Source organism: Oryctolagus cuniculus, chromosome 11 (assembly GCF_964237555.1).
Source record: "Oryctolagus cuniculus chromosome 11, mOryCun1.1, whole genome shotgun sequence".
NCBI classification, from domain to species: domain Eukaryota; kingdom Metazoa; phylum Chordata; class Mammalia; order Lagomorpha; family Leporidae; genus Oryctolagus; species Oryctolagus cuniculus.
This window is the reverse complement of record NC_091442.1, coordinates 3,822,776-3,838,474: the sequence shown is the minus strand read 5'-3', so window position 1 is coordinate 3,838,474 and position 15,699 is coordinate 3,822,776. Positions and strand designations below refer to the sequence as shown.

The 15,699-nt window shown below is 52.5% G+C and overlaps 1 protein-coding gene across 1 annotated transcript in view; it reads left to right on the top strand.

The window, feature by feature from the left end:
* Positions 1 to 13,927, top strand: part of RAB22A (RAB22A, member RAS oncogene family) — a 59,355-nt gene extending 45,428 nt beyond the window's left edge. Inside the window, exons 4-7 of the mRNA XM_070051395.1 lie at positions 943 to 1,014; positions 1,102 to 1,208; positions 1,810 to 1,919; positions 7,511 to 13,927. Of these exons, the coding sequence (XP_069907496.1) occupies positions 943 to 1,014; positions 1,102 to 1,208; positions 1,810 to 1,919; positions 7,511 to 7,608 (387 nt within the window). The 3' untranslated portion in view covers positions 7,609 to 13,927. The remainder of the gene's footprint in view (positions 1 to 942; positions 1,015 to 1,101; positions 1,209 to 1,809; positions 1,920 to 7,510) is intronic.
* Positions 13,928 to 15,699: the final 1,772 nt, after the last annotated feature.

Genomic DNA, 15,699 nt, shown 5'->3' with positions numbered 1-15,699 from the left:
GTGAGAAACCAAGTATTAATAGGGGAGCCCAAAAGCCAAAAGGTGAGTAAGCTCGTTGGAGGAGGAGTACAAAGCCCACTGTTCACTTGTTACTCACGTGGACAGGTTGCTTCCCTGTGAGGTCCAGTCCTGCCCGTGCTTGGCACCAGGAGCAGGGCAGGGTGTGAGCTCCGTGGTGCCCGTCGGGTGCAGGGGTCAGGGTGTGTGATGAAGTAGAAGTGCAGATTTGAATGCTGGCACCACGTGTAGTGTAAGATGCTTGCACTGGCCCACCTCCCAGGAATGGGAAAGGCTCGCCATTCTCCATCTCCTCCTCATCAAGAGAAATGCCCACTGATCAGCCTGGCTGTTTAAATGCTTGTCCTCTCCCTGCCCTCTCCTCTCTGTTGTGGTGGTGGAGCAGGGGCAGGAGGGGTGGGTGGCGTGAAGCTGGTTAGGAGCTGGGTGCACGTGTGTGGCATGATCAGAACAGAAGCTGCAGACGCGTCCCGGTGGTGAGTGTGGACGTGCGCTCATCTCGGTGGGACGGTCAGCTCTTCCATCCCAGAGGCAGCCCCTCCTCCAGAGAGCCATTTACCACGTTATTTCTATCTCCTAGATAGTTTGGGAAGCCAAAGTTTAAAGAACTGTTGAACAAATGAATTTAGGAATTATAACATGGAGTTCAATTAAAAAGCCTTTTTAGCTGAAACAATTGTTTATAGCAACATATTTAATTCCTATAAAACTGTATTGTAAACTGTCTTCTGAGAGACATTTCAGTGTTACATTAAAAGTTGTTGCCTCTGGTAATTACTGGTTCATTTGCTTTAAAGCGTCGTGTCATCATCTTTGGCTTAAGAAAAAGATTAGCTTTTGTGCCTGGATAAGAGGCTGAAAAAGTCTAGTAAAAAGCGTGTTCACTGGCTGCCTCAATTCTGTTGTTTACTCTTCCTTCCACAGTTCCGTGCCTTAGCACCAATGTACTATCGTGGGTCGGCTGCAGCCATCATCGTCTATGACATTACAAAAGAAGTAAGACTCTAAGCAATTGTCTTTGGGCGGCGTTCAGAGTTCTCTTTGGGTCGTTCAGATCTCCACTTGCTCTTCCCTGTGTCGCAGGAGACATTCTCCACGTTAAAGAACTGGGTAAAGGAGCTTCGACAGCACGGGCCGCCCAATATTGTGGTTGCCATTGCAGGAAATAAGTGTGATCTTATCGACGTCAGGTGAGTTATTAGAACACGAGATTACAGTGTGATTATCTGTTCCTTTTCTTAATGAGCAATATTCACCATAAAATCTTGCTGTTATTTTATCTCTGTCATTGAAAAATTCCTTTTTGTTGTATGGTTGCAGTCCTGAAGTTTCAAACTGAAATTACAGTTTGGAGCTAATTCTGTTACTTACATAGCGGGTGTGTGATTTACGTAAACGTTGATTGCATCGCACTTGACAGTATCGGAACTCAGTGCAGCCCTGAATACTTGAGTGCTCAGGCACACTGACTGGGCATGTCTCTGTGCCACTTCCATGACTCACAAAACAAGGGGCTTGTGGGTTTTTGTGTTGTTTAATTTGGGTGAGGGTGGGGGGATGCCTGCCAGTCCCTGGTCATTCCATTAGCTGCATTGCTGGTGGTTGTGAGCTTTGCTTTGTTGTTTTCTAACCAAAGAAGTGGTCTCCTTGGAAGAACGTGTGGTCAGTTCTTCTGTCACAGCCATTCAGGACATCCTGTGTCGTCACAAATCTGGCTGACTGCTAGGTAGGTGGGGATAGCATTAAGAACTTAATGGGTAGAATTTCTGATTTGCAATTTTTGCCTTCCAGAGAAGTCATGGAGAGAGATGCTAAGGACTATGCCGACTCCATTCATGCAATTTTTGTAGAGACCAGCGCAAAAAACGCGATAAACATAAATGAACTCTTTATAGAAATTAGTGAGTATCTGTATGCCTTACGGGTTTCCTCTGTGCAGAGCAAGTTAAAATAGAATTATCTTTCTGGTTAGAATTCCCACCTTGCTCAGAGCAGTCCAGGCTCTGATATCCTCAGTGAAATGAGATTTGAGAACATGAGAGTAACAGCCGGCTCCATATCATCGTGTAACTGTGGAGAGCTGCTGCCTGAGGACAGTGGCCCTTCCAGAAAGAACGTGCCGCTGAGTGAACAATGCCCAGGGTGCTGAGGTCGTGGAAGCTGTCATCTCTCCCTCTTTCTCTATTTAAATGTTTCAATCAGTCGTTCAAGGTCATTGAAAATGAACAAAATAAAAGGGAATGAAATACAGGTGTAATTTCACTGAAAGAAAACCCTCGAAAATGAATACAGGCGAGAGACAGGGAAGCCCTCTCTCCCCGCGCTGCCCTTCCCGTCCCGCGGCGCCGCTGTGGTGCCGCCAGCCAGGAGCCGGCCTGCTGCTCCCTCGGGATGCTCTGCAGGTTGCAGCTGTGCGTGTTCGCTGCATTCAGATTCATCGAAACGTTGATTGGGAGCTGCCAGACCAGGGAGACGGCCAGGGAGACGGCCAGAGGAGACGGCCAGGGAGACGGCCAGGGAGAGACGCAGCCCCGCTCCCCTGCAGTGCCTGCCGAGGGAGGCGCACCCTGAACGCCAGATAAATAGGATCATTTCAGATAGCAATCAGTGATAAAGAGGAAATAATTTAGAGTGAAATTTTTTTTGTTATTTGACAAGTAGAGTTAGAGAGAGAGACAGAAAGGTCTTCCTTCCTTTGGTCCACTCCCCAACTGGCCACCATGGCCAGCGCTATGCCGATCCGAAGCCAGGAGCCAGGTGCTTCCTGCTGGTCTCCCATGCGGGTGCAGGGCCCACGCACTTGGGCCATCCTCCGCTGCCTTCCCAGGCCACAGCAGAGAGCTGGACTGGAAGTGGAGCAGCCAGGACTAGAACCGGCGCCCATATGGGATGCCGGTGCTGCAAGTGGAGGATTAACCAAGTGAGCCACAGCGCCAGCCCCTAGAGTGAAATTTTTAAAAGAAGTACGTTTGCAGGCGGTCAGGGAAGGCTTCTCTGGAGAGATGGTCTTTGATCTGAGGTCTGAGGGAGCAGGCCTTGCTGACGTGTGTGGAGTCCCATGAACTGAACAGACCACCAGCCTCTGAGCGCGGCACCCTCGCCGTGAAGAGCCACCGCTTGTTGAGACCCCAGGGGCCTTGGCTGGAGGGGCTCCTGGTGATTGTGGAGAGGAGGCACACAAGCACCAGTGTCTGCAGGCCCGGGCATGGACGGCCCTGAGTGGAACAGGCCTCAGAAGCACAGGGACCCTCAGAGCAGCTTGGACCAGCTCTGCAGCTGGGGGTCATGGTGGAATGTGGACCCCTTATTTACCAGTTGCTGGAGTTGTTTTGCTCTACTAATCTTGTTTTTGTTTTGTTGTGACACTGTTAGTTTGTTCAGAGAAACTGGAAATATGTTTTTTTATGTAGCATATACCATTTTTGTTTCTTAAGACTTTTTTTTCTTAATTTATTTGAGAGGTAGAGTTACAGACAGAGGGAAAGGTCCTCCATCTGCTGGTTCACTCCCCAAATGGCCCCAATGGCCGGGGCTGAGCCAATGCGAAGCCAGGAGCTTCTTCCCAGTGTCCCACACAGGTGCCAGGGGCCCAAGCACTTGGGCCATCATCCGCTGCTTTCCCAGGCCACAAGCAGAGAGTGGATCAGAAGAGGAGCAGCCGGGACTTGAACCAGTGCCCATGTGGGATGCTGGCGCTGGAGGCAGAAGCTTAGCGGCCTGCGCCACGGTGTCAGCCCCACATTTCCTGTTTTTATTTGGCTACTAATTCAGATATTTTCAGAGTGCTTTGCAGACCTAAGGAGACCACCAGCCGCCATGTTTGGCCTGTGGACTGCCGTAGGCACGCCTTAGGGGCAGCCCTCATTCCACCATGAAGAAGCTGTGATTCTGGTCGACCTAGTTGTAGCAGCGGGTTCCCACATGCATTCCTGATAGACGACCCGAGGCCAGTCAGGAATCAGAACGTCCAAGTGTGTGGTATTACATGTTAAAATTGTCACTATTTTTAAAGTGTGCCTTACAATAGCAGTATTGAAAACAGGAAGAGAGTAAACTGTACCAACAGAAAATTATTACATAAAAATGAATATCTGTATACTCATTTTAACTGTGGAACAGAAAATATGTATTCATGGGGCTAGCGTTGTGGCGCAGTGGGCTGTAGGCCACCACCTGACACCAGCATTCCAGTTCAAGTCCTGGCCGCTCCGCTTCTGATCCAGCTCCCTTCTGGTGCTCCTGGGAACGCAGTGTGAGATGGCCCAAATACTTGGGCCCCTGTCACCCACATGGGAGACTCGGATGGAGCTTCTGGCTCCTGGCTTTGGCCTGGCCCATCCCTGGCCGTTGAGGCCATTTGGGGAGTGAACCAGTAGATGGAAGATCTCTTTCTCTCTCTGTCCCTCCCTGTCTGTCTCTGTCTCTGTCTCTCTGTCTCTCTCTCTCTCTCTCTCTGTCTTTCAAATAAAAGAAATGAATCTTCAAATATATGTATATTCATAAAGATTAGAAACTTTGAAGGAGCTGTAAGAAGAGTCTCTTTGCGGGGTCTGGTCGTGAGCACAGAACATGATGTGCTGACTCTGTTGAAGGGTATGAGACAGCTAGAGAGGTGCACGTGTCAGGAGTGCCTGCTCTGCATTCTCACAAACGAGTAGACTCCTGTGCTTGGCACTCAGATCAGAACACAGCAGCTGTTCCCCGGGGCACCCAGCATCCCGACGGCCAACTCTTCCAATTGGTTTTTCCTGGTTTTGGTTTACATATACTGTGTATTTCAGCAAGACAAAAAACACTCACTCACCTGTAGTGGGAAACATCACGCAAGGGGTCAGAGTGACTTCCACACACATCACAGGTGCCAAGGGTGTGCGAGTGGCTTTTGTTACTGTTCTGTTTTTAGTCTGTTAGAGAGGCAGACATACAGGCAGGGAGAGAAAGCTCCTGTCCTCTGATTGTCTCCCTCAAATGCCTACAACAGCCAGGTCTAGGCTTGGCTAAAGCCAGGAGCCAGGCACGCAATTCTGACTTCCCACACAGGTGGCAAGAACCCAGCTACCTGCAAGGGTGGCATTAGCAAGCAGCTGGAGTCGGAGTTGGAGGCAGGGACTGGACGCAGGCTCCAGCGGGGCACAGGTGCTCTAACCAGCGTCTTCGTCCCGAGGCTGGGAGGCCGCCTCTGCTCTGTTTTGTGAGACGTAATCTATTTGCTCTTCTGTGCCCGGCTTCCTTTGTTCTGAGTTACACTTTTAGGTCATCTGTCTTGTTGCGTGCAGATGAATGTTGCGTTCCCGCAGCTAACCCTGAACCCTGTGTGTCCACAGCAGCGTCCGATCCACAGCTGCTGTGTGGCTGCCCTCCGCTCTCTAGCGTTTGGGCAGTTGTTTCTGATGGAGGGCTACTGCCAGACGGTACTGCTCTGCGCTGCCTTAGATACCTGTGCGTGTGTTTGTCAGGTGTGTCTGCGCACGGAGGGGGAACCGCTGCGTGGCTGGGTGAGCGCGTGTTCAGTCCAGCTCGCTGCCTGCAGTCCCTGCCTGTCTGGTGGGCAGGGGCTGAGTGATGTGCGTTTCTGTGACAGTGAATGAGGCTGAGCACCTCTCTAGCTGCTTCTGGACACCTCTCTAGTATCCGGTATCTCCTCCCGTGAAGTGCCTGCCCGGGAAGTCTTTAGCCTGTTTTCTTCTGGGTCACTGACAGTCTTCTCAATGCTATGTAGTCCTTATTTTGAAAATGAGTCCTTTGTTGACCGTGTGTGTTGGAAATTCATGTATCTTCTAATCCACAGCTTGGTTTCCATTTTTTAAATCCATTCTTCAGTGAACAGAAGTTTTCATTCTGACATGATTTTGCTGATCCTCATTTCTTTCATAGTTAGCATAAAGGATGTCGGTTGCTGTTTAAGGGATCATTGCCCACTCCCAGGTCATAAAGATGTTCTTTTCTGCTTTCTTTTAAAAATACTGTGTGTGTTAAAATTCGTTACGCGTCACATTGTTCAGTCGCCTCAGTGACACCAGCTGTATGTCAGTATCCAGTTGTTGGAAGGTGTGTAGCGACAAGAAGCACCAGGCAAGCGTTTCCGTTGTCAGCACTAGAAAAGCAGCCGTGGGACATCGGGACACACGTGCTCAGAGTGCTCCCTGCCACGGGCAAGTGGCCTCAGTGGGAGGCGCTCAAGGCCCGGCGGCCAGCGGTCTGCGAGTTGGCAAACATCTTAGCCTGCCTAGTGTCGGAAGGTGTGTGTGCCTTCCACCTTTTCCCGAACATTTCTGTAGGTCCTGGGTGAGTGGATACTGGTAGCCCAAGACAGAAACAGGACCCTGCCCGAAGAGCCTGGGTCTCATGGGAAACGGAGAGGCGTGTCTCTGGAGTCCCGCTCGCGTGGAGTGGAGGGGTGCGGGGGAGCTGGGACAGGGCAGGGGTCAGCAAAGCCTTTGTGCAGAGAGCAGCCGGGAGCCGCAGCCGTTGGGTGGGCGGGTGATCAGGGCTTCTCTCAGAAGTGACGTGTGCTTCACGAGCAGTCCAGTGAAACCCGTTCACGCTCGTGCGTTGTTGGCAGGAGAATACGGCGGCACGGCCTCTGTGGAGAGCAGTTTACAGCGTCTGTCAGGGTTGAGATGGCGCGTGTGCTGGATCTACACGGAGATACAGTGTGCGCGTCAGACCGGCGCCCAGGAGTAGCATAGCTGTGACCTACCTCCTCTGCTTGTGTTCGCTTATCCTGCACCCCCACCGTTGGGCATAGCACCAGAATGCTGGAAACAGACTGAAAGCCAGCAGTGAAGGAGTGATTAACGACAGCGCGGTCCATCGCGCTGAGTGGGGTTGAGAGCTCCTGAAAGCGGGCGGCTCTCCTCGCGCCGAGTGGAGCAGCCCCAGGTGCAGGGAGCCGCGCTGCGAGCTCGTTTGTGCCCACGCAGGGAGGAGGGGCGGAGAGGGCACACCCGCAGCCGTCTGTGCAGGCCTGGCTCCGGAGGGCGCATGGAGCAGCTCACGGTGGGCACCGCTGCTGTGCTGCCGAGACGGGGGATTTGTTCTTTAAAATGTGTGTCTGTCACCTTCTCAGAACAAAATGTTTTCAAAGTATAATTTTTTTAAATTAAAAAAGTTCAACTAAACAGTGTGATATCCTTGTTTGGATTCCGGGACAGAAGCAAGACATTAGTGGAAAAACTGTTGATGTCTGAAAACAGTGTGGAGTTAACAGTAACGGGGCAGTGCTGAACGTTCATTTTGACGAGTGTCCCAGGTTAATACTCGTTTATGATGCCAACATGAAGGGAGATTGGGGAAGAGGTAGAGAGAAACTCTGTATATGATCTTTGCAACCCTTCTGTGAATCTAAAATTATACTAAAGTAAAAATTTAATTAAGTTTCTTTTTTTAACTTTAATGAAACCTGTCAAATTGCATCTGCAAAATTGCTGCGTGAGAACCAACAGAGTTGAGAAATTAAAGCTCATTCCTTTCCCCTCTCGTCTTGGTCTAGGTCGAAGAATTCCCTCCGGGGACACCAGCCAGCCCTCTGGCAGTAAGGGCTTCAAACTCCGGAGGCAGCCTTCAGAGCCCAGGCGGGGCTGCTGCTGACCGCCTCGGCCTCTCTGACTCGAGGGAGAAGTAGGTGGTCCTGAAAGAGCAGGAGGGCTGAGGCTCCCGCCCCCCGTTTCCGCTTGGCCGGTCTGGAGTTCACGCGGAAAGGATTCTCAGACGCGGACCAGTTCTGTCCCTGCCTGTGCCCCTCTGCTGTGTGAAGGCGCTCTGGCACACCAGGGAACTCGTCGTTGGCTCTGGCCTTGCCAGAGGGAGCACAGGATTCTATGGACGTAGGAGTAAGTTGTTAAGTAGTTTTGTAATCAAGATTTTATGTAACATTTGTAAAGGGAAAATTAGCACTTTCATGGTTCTTGAGGGAAAAAAGAGACCTGGGGAGATTATAATTTCCTTGGGTTTCCCACTACCACCGTTAGAGGAGCTGTGCTATTAGAATGTGGTGGGATACGGTGAGTGGAGGGATGGCGATGGTGATTTGGAGCTGAGATGGGTTATCTGTAAAACCGGCGGGCACAGTTTCATCTCTGCCGTCTCTGAAGCACGGCTCACTGCGTACGTGCGCCTCGGATCCCACAGCGCAGCACGGCGAGAGCAGCGCTGCGCCCTCGCCGGCCGGGTTTGCTCGTGACCCCGTCAGGAATGTGTCGCAAACGCGTTAGGGGCCCTCTTAAATACGCCCCCAGGACGGAGGCTGCAGCGGGTGAGACGCTTCCTGGAATAAAGTGAATGGCACGTGCTCTGCGCTGCCTGGCAGTGGTTTCAAAAAAGAGGAAAATGAGAGAGAAAGTGAAGAAAGCGGTGTGAATGCTGTCGGTTTTTTATTTAACCCAAGTATTTTGGTGGGAAAAACAAGTATCTCTTGCTTAGCCTATGTAAAGTTGTAGTCTATATTTATGAGACCGTTGCTTAAAGATTATAAATTATGTAAATACCTGAATAAATTCTGCATTCCATCCAGCACTTCCTTGAGCCCTGCACCAGTCCTGCGTGTGCCCACCCATTCGTAAGCCTGGCCGTGGGAGACTGCAGCACGTTTGGTCTTGTGCAGAGACAGAGCACTTAGCCACAGGCCTGAGGGTCTCTGCCTTCCCTGCACCCACCCCCTTCCCTCCCAGTCCCATCTGGAAACCATAATGGAGACATATGCCACTTGGACAAGCCTGGCTAGGCCGTGCTCGCCTTGGGGGAAAGATCAAGCTCCAAGCTGAAGTCGTTCACCTGGTCTTGGTAATAAGCTGCCACAGCAGCCGCAGACCAACTGTCTTAGAGAGCTTTCCTCGTTACAATTCAGCTCGTCCTCTCGTTTCCTTTCTTCTCCCCGGCCTCTCTTAGTGGTTAACACTCTTTTCCCTCAGGGAGCCTAATGAGGTTTTTAATATAATCTAAAAATAAAGCACTGGCGTGAGCTTGGTGAGAATTTGTTCCTGGTCTAATTTGGCACCCTTCCAGCCTGAGCATTGTGCGGGAAGAAATTTACAAGATTAAATAGGAAATGAAACAGCTTGAATTTCAGACTAAATTGTGTTTTCAGAGTTATCCTTAAACTGAACAGTCGCAACTTTTAAAAATAATTGGTGTTTCTAGGTGCCCCCCCACTCGAAGTGAGTGGATCATAATGGGAAAATTATAACTCAGATTAAGTGAGAAATAATTCCTCGTTCCCTCTGTCCAATATCTTAGGCATTTTAAGTTATTTTATTCTCTTACTGACGCCGTCTACAGAGAATGTAGTCGGTGAAGATTGTGACGTTTCATGTAAGATGCGGGAGCCGTCCACCGCCTCAGCGCCAGCTCCTGGAGAGAGTGAGGGGTTTGCAGGGCTAGGCTGTCACACCTGCAGGCTGTTTGACTTCATTTTATGTCCATCTGTGGTGGATCCTGGGCACACAGCCATCGCCCTGGTAGGCCCCACGTCCAGCTGCTGGGCCTCTGTTTCCAAGACAACAAAATAAAAACAGGGTGATTGGCTGCTTCCAAAAAGACCCTAAGTGGGTGGGCCTCCCTGTCTCACTGCACGGCCTTCACCTGTTGTCAGCAGGTGGCTGACAGGGAAAGACGGGGTCCCCTGGCCTCGGCCCCGCTGCGAGGCCGTCAGCGCCTCTCACCCTCGCCGCGGCCGCTCTGGCCCCGGGCGCTGGTCTCCGTCCGTGATGTCTCAAACTCCACTCAAGCATGCCGCTTTGTCACCCCGCACGAGGGGCTGTGGCGGGCACTCGCGGGCCTCTTCCCCTTTTTCCCCGTCATTGTGTTTACGTGGATACAGCCCTGTTCCTCCTGTTCTGTCTCTTTAATGCTTAACAACAACAGCAACAAGTCTGTGTCCCAAATCCACGATCCATACAGTGAAGACGGGCGCTGCTGCCGCTCTGTGCACGGATGAGCCTGAGAGTGAGCCTGTGATTTCAGGCACATTTGAGTGGTTAACCGTGTTAAGCAGTGATCTAATCCACATTTCCTGTTCTCTTTATTGTATCTTAAGAGAAAAGATTTCCCAGGAGTTGGTCATAGCCCGTCTATAAAAACCTGTTGGCTCCCTGTTGACACAGGCCCATTTTTTTAAATTTCTGGAACTGAACGGAAGAGAAAAATCATTAATCAGCCCCAGTGAGTATCGATCCCTTTCAGAGAACGTGAAATAAGCTGCTCGCAGGTGTCCAGGCCTGGGAACTCGGTCGCCAGCCTGCTCTCACACGAGTGTGTTCTGGTTCTGTGACAGCTGCTTAGCCACCGCTGGGTGATTCACTGTCCTTCGTTTTAGGCTCTAAGAAGTGACCGGGCAGAAGGACCTGTTGTAAGCCCTTCTGGTTCCAAATGAAACCCCCGTCACCTCCTTGTCCGCCGTGGTAAGAAGTTCTGCCGAGGCGGCGGCTGGAAGACGGCTCCTTTTAAAGCCCCGTCCTTTCCTGACCCCCGATGCTTGTGAAATGCCTGCCTCCCACGGCACACACGGCTCCCCGAGGCCCGCCTGTGTCGGAGGGGACCGGGACTGGCCCTAGAGGTGCCGTCCCTTCAGGTGGCCAGTGTCTGTCCGGGGTTCTCTCTCAGTCCCCTGTATTTTGAAATACGCAAGTGGGGGGAAAAGCACACTGAATTCCGGAACTTTAAGTCTTGTCTTTTCTTTCTGTTCTCAAGGAGGAAGATAGGTCTGAGAGACCTTGTACTTTACACTCTGGGAGGCAGGGTAATTAAATTCCCGGGTGGCCAGTCCTGGCTTTCCTGCCGCTGTCCGATCAGGACGCGTGTGTTTTTTGTGGCAGGGGGGTTCCCATCGCACTGCACCCGCTGGCCTCTGCTCGGCCCTGCACTTCGGAGCCGTTTGTTCCTTGCTGCAGGCAGCCTCTGTGTCGCAGAGTGACTTGCGGACGATCACGCGTGTTCCTTCTAGCGCCCTGTCAGAACACACCACGGCCGTGGGCCCTTGCGGTAGAAGATGCAGGCACACAGTGAGCCCTTACGTGTGCAGTTTAAGTAGTGGGAGGATCCTTTCCTTCCAGAGTAACTACCTGACCTGTAGCAGGAGCCGGGTTCAGGACACCTGGGGGCACGGTGGGCCGGCCAGCTGGCTCCGAAAGCCCTCCGGGCTGCGGGTGTCCGTCCTGAGTCACTGTGGGAGGTCACGGCGGTGGCCAGCTAGACAGTGCAAACCTGTGAAACCTGCGTCACAGGATCCGTCTGAAAGGGGCCAGCGGCACCACGCGTGCTTCCTGTCTGACGGCAGAGGCTCTGCCTCGGTTCGTGTGTTACAAAGGAAGACGGGGAACGCGCCTTCGTGGGGTGAGCTGTTAACTTCATCCCTGCCTCGGTAGCTGGCTCATCAGAGAAAAGTAAACCCTTTAAGGTGACATGTAGGAGATTTGTCTTCGCTCCTGTGGTGTTAGGATTTAAAAAAAAAAAATCGTCCAAGCAACAAATCATCTGGGAGATAAACCTGATGGTGCGTAGTTTTAGAAAGGGGGCGGGGGGTGGGGAGAAGTGTCGCCCAGGACTTAAAGAGACAGCCCCACACGCTTCTGCGGACGGCAGAGCCGCTTGTCTTGACTCCCAGTAATAGAAATCCAGGCAGTCTGAGTATCCAATTTGCAAGAAACGTTAATGGAATTCTGGGGCATTTGTCCTGTTTTATGTGCAAATGAAAGTCTAAAAAATATCAGAAGGGTACTACATTTTTCAGGAGCCTCCGTTGTTTGAGTCTAAGGGAATGTTAAGTGAGAGACCTGTGGGGATGGCGCTCACCAGACAACGAGGGAGGTGGGCAGACGGACCCCGGAGTCTCTGTACTTCTGTTTGTCCTTCAGGGTTCTCGGCATAGAGGGAGATGCTTTACTCTCCGGACCCACAGGCCCTCCGGCGGCACAGGTCAGGTCTAGTTTGATCTCTGTGCCATCAGCAGTAGCCAGTCCCTGCGCCTTCCTTGCCGAGCAATCCATCACAGATGCGCTAGAGTATTTCTGGCTTCAAAACAGACGAATTCAGGAGTTTAATAGAAAAGCAGAAACCTCAGCCTTCCATCCATTCCTTTTATTATGTTGAACTTTGTAGACAAGATGAGGATGTATCATCAGCAGATACTGAAATTAAAACCATGGTGTCTAAACAAAAAAAAATGTTTTATTTAGCTTGCAAGTTTTATTTTTAAATCTGTATGGCACCCGGTGCCTCATCAGAATGCTTTGTAATTGCAGCAGACAAAATTCCGGGTGCTTCCCATGAAAGGGCGTTCAGGTGCCAAGTTCTACCAGCCAGTTAATGGAAGTCCTCAGATAGTAATGATTCCGGAAGGAGCCTCTTCAACTGACAGTTCTAAACTGTGGACCTCAGGGCTCCTGAGCCACGCCACAGAAACGAGCGTTTTCCTGATGCCACTCCTCGATTCGGGAACTTTCCACTGCTTCAGGAAACAAATTGTTTAATGCCGTGTTTCGGAGGAGATCCTCGTTAAAATGAGCACTTCCTTACCTGGGGCCAGTAATCTCTGCTCAGAACTGAAACTGCCAAATTCCTGAAAATGTCTTGTTGCCTGAGCCCAGGCGCACGGCTTCCCCCAGAGCCCTGCCCACCTGCTAGCAGGGTGCCCTCCGCCACGGGCAGTCCCTGCATCCAGGCCTGCAGTGGCGTTTGGACTTTGGGGCTTGATCCTAACATCACTTGGCCATCATTAATTTTACACTAAATTTATATTTGAACAATCAGTTTTACCCCCCTGAAAAATGTGGAACCTCCTCTTATTTTGAGTATCACGTGGTGGCATAGTTTGTGAAACTCTGACAGCGTGGGTCAGGCACAGGGCGTCTGAGGGATCACACGCTGGGGGGAAGGGCTGGCAGCTGGCTGCCAGTGAGGGGGGGGGCGGGCGGGGGAGGGGGGCTCTGTTCTTAAACCATTTGTTGTGCTGTGTAGACAGAGCTCCACTGCCCTGGCAGATTTTTTTTAGCTCCCACCCAGCTGAGTCTCTCCATCACGAGTCAGATGATCGTGCGTCATTGGTGTCTTGCCGTCCATGATCGAAGCAGACTCTCGCTTTACCCCTCTGTTCTCATTTTTCTGCGACCTCCCCCTAAGAGCTGCATAGCCCGGCCACCCGCTCAGCAGGCCATAGGCCTTCCTCTGCTCACCGTCACCGGGCAGGGTTGCCGGCCCCCGGCGGGTGGTTTTAGGTGAGGGGCCCCGGGACTTCCAGACAGTGAAGGGCGGGGCGGCTCTGTATGTGCGGGAACAGAACGCGTTCCCGTGGGCGCTCTGTCAGGTGTCACAGGGCGTTTGCTAAAACATGTGAGCGCCCAAGTCAGAAGTCCAGAGGAACAGCCATGGAGAGAAGCAAAGCAGACGGAAGGCTGCGCCGTCGCACCAGCACGTCTGGTTTCTCCTGCAGACGCCATGCCTTCCTGGGACCCGGTGCAAGGAGTGAGATTTCTGTGCCTTTTGCTAACAGCGCCCCATCCCTGCCACAGCCCACACCCCGTCGTGGCTTCTTTGCTTGCCACGGTGCCTGCCTGCCTGTGCCGAGACCGTAGTGCCCGTCCGCCGAGCTCCTGTCGATGTTTGAGGGCTTTATTTTTGCAGTCTTAACCTTGGGCTGGACCTAAGTCTGTGTGAGCCCTCTGATGTCTGTGTGGTTTATAGATGCTGACAGAAGAAAGCCAGGCCTTTTGATGTCTGTTAAGAGTTGTTTTCCTTCCTGTCCTCACGCTGGTGGTAGTTTGCACATGAAGGCTGATTTGGCACACTTGAGCGATACTGTTCTAGCTTAATGTTCTCCCGTAGGCTTTTCTAGAACATAACGTGCTAAATCACTATAAACTTTGTTGTAAGAAGGGTGTACACATTTTGTTAATAAAATGCTACGTTTACAAATACACGCGTTTGCCTCTGCAGTGGTCGTCTTTGTGATGTTATTCGCAAGGCAAGAACTCTGCTGGCTCTGTGCCTGCTGAGCCCCCGGCGTCCCCGCGGCTCCCGACGCCTTCCTCTGATAGCTCAGGTGGGGAGCCTTCTGGGCCAGGGGCCCCACGCGGCACACGCTGCTGCCCGCCACCCCAGCAGCGGGAAGCAGCGGCCAGGTGCCTCGGTTCGTGGGGGAAGACAGTGTCCGCTGGTCCGCGTTGGGGGTGTCATCACAGACGCCATGATTTTCCATCCCCGCGTGGCCTGGAGGGCTGCCGTTGCTCAGCGCGGCGCACGCCAGCCCAGGCTGCTCCAGCCACGGCCGTGTTGAGAGAACCTGCCGCAGCCTGTGGAGATGAACAAACCAGAGACCAGAGAGGGCTTGAGCGAGACAGCCTTGAGTTTGAATCCCAGCCCCTCTCCAGGGTGGGGGAGCCTCACGGGGTCCGCACCCTCTGCATGGCGTGTCCTTGATCCTCCCACAGGGAGGAGAAGAGCTTACCCCGTGTGGCTGTTTGGGTGGAACCCCTGCAGAGCCGCACCTCGCGCAGTAAGGACAGAGTACACACGCAGAGAGAATGTTTTAGAAGCCGGCTCCATAATCCCTCCTGACCTAGTTAAAGCGGCTCTCCAGTGTCAGTGGCTTGCTGGTTTGCTATTTTGGTTTTTATGTTTACTAAGTAGAACATGTACAGAAACTGCCCTGACTCGTGTGTAGCTTAACCAGTCTCACGAAGGCCACCCCTGTACGCCAGCCCTCAGATCACAGCTCAGAACAGGTGCCGGAAGTCCTCGCCTGTGCCTCTGGCCGGGCTCCTGCTTTTTTTTTTTTTTTTTTTTTTTTGACAGAGTGGACAGTGAGAGAGAGAGACAGAGAGAAAGGTCTTCCTTTGCCGTTGGTTCACCCTCCAATGGCCGCCGCGGCCAGCGCGCTGCGGCCGGCACACCGCGCTGATCCGATGGCAGGAGTCAGGAGCCAGGTGCTTTTCCTGGTCTCCCATGGGGTGCAGGGCCCAAGCACTTGGGCCATCCTCCACTGCCTTCCCGGGCCACAGCAGAGGGCTGGCCTGGAAGAGGGGCAACCGGGACAGAATCCGGCACCCCGACCGGGACTAGAACCCGGTGTGCCGGCGCCGCTAGGCGGAGGATTAGCCTAGTGAGCCGCGGCGCCGGCCTGGGCTCCTGCTTCTTGACGTCACAGATCAATCGTGTCTGGTTTTTGAACTTTTTAAAATTTATCTTCATTTTATTTGGAAGGCAGAGAACCTGAGAATGAGAGAAACACATTTCCCATTGCTGGCTCACGCCCCAGGTGCCTGCAGCAGCCTGGACTGAGCCGGACTGAAGCCGGGCTCCCCGAACTCTATCCAGCCTTCCCATATGAGTAGCGGGGGCCCCGGCATCTGCTGCCCCCTACGCCGGAAGCTGGAATCAGAAGCAGAGATGGGACTCCAACCAGGCAGGCAGACACAGGATGTGGCCATCCCAAGACCCACAGCTGGTTCTGCGCTCCAGGGTCTGGCCTCTTCCCGTCCAGCGACGGTGTGTAGTCGTTTGCATCTTCCTCTGCTGTCCGGCGTGTGATTGGGGGAATCCACCACCATGGACGTGTGCATTCTGTGCCGATAGGCAGTGATTTTTGCCGCTACCGGTGTACCTCAGTGGCAGCATTGTTCCGTGTGTCTGGTGCACGCGGCTGGGTTTCTGGGCCTATTCTGGAATGTCGCAAGGAAGGTAACGCCCCTG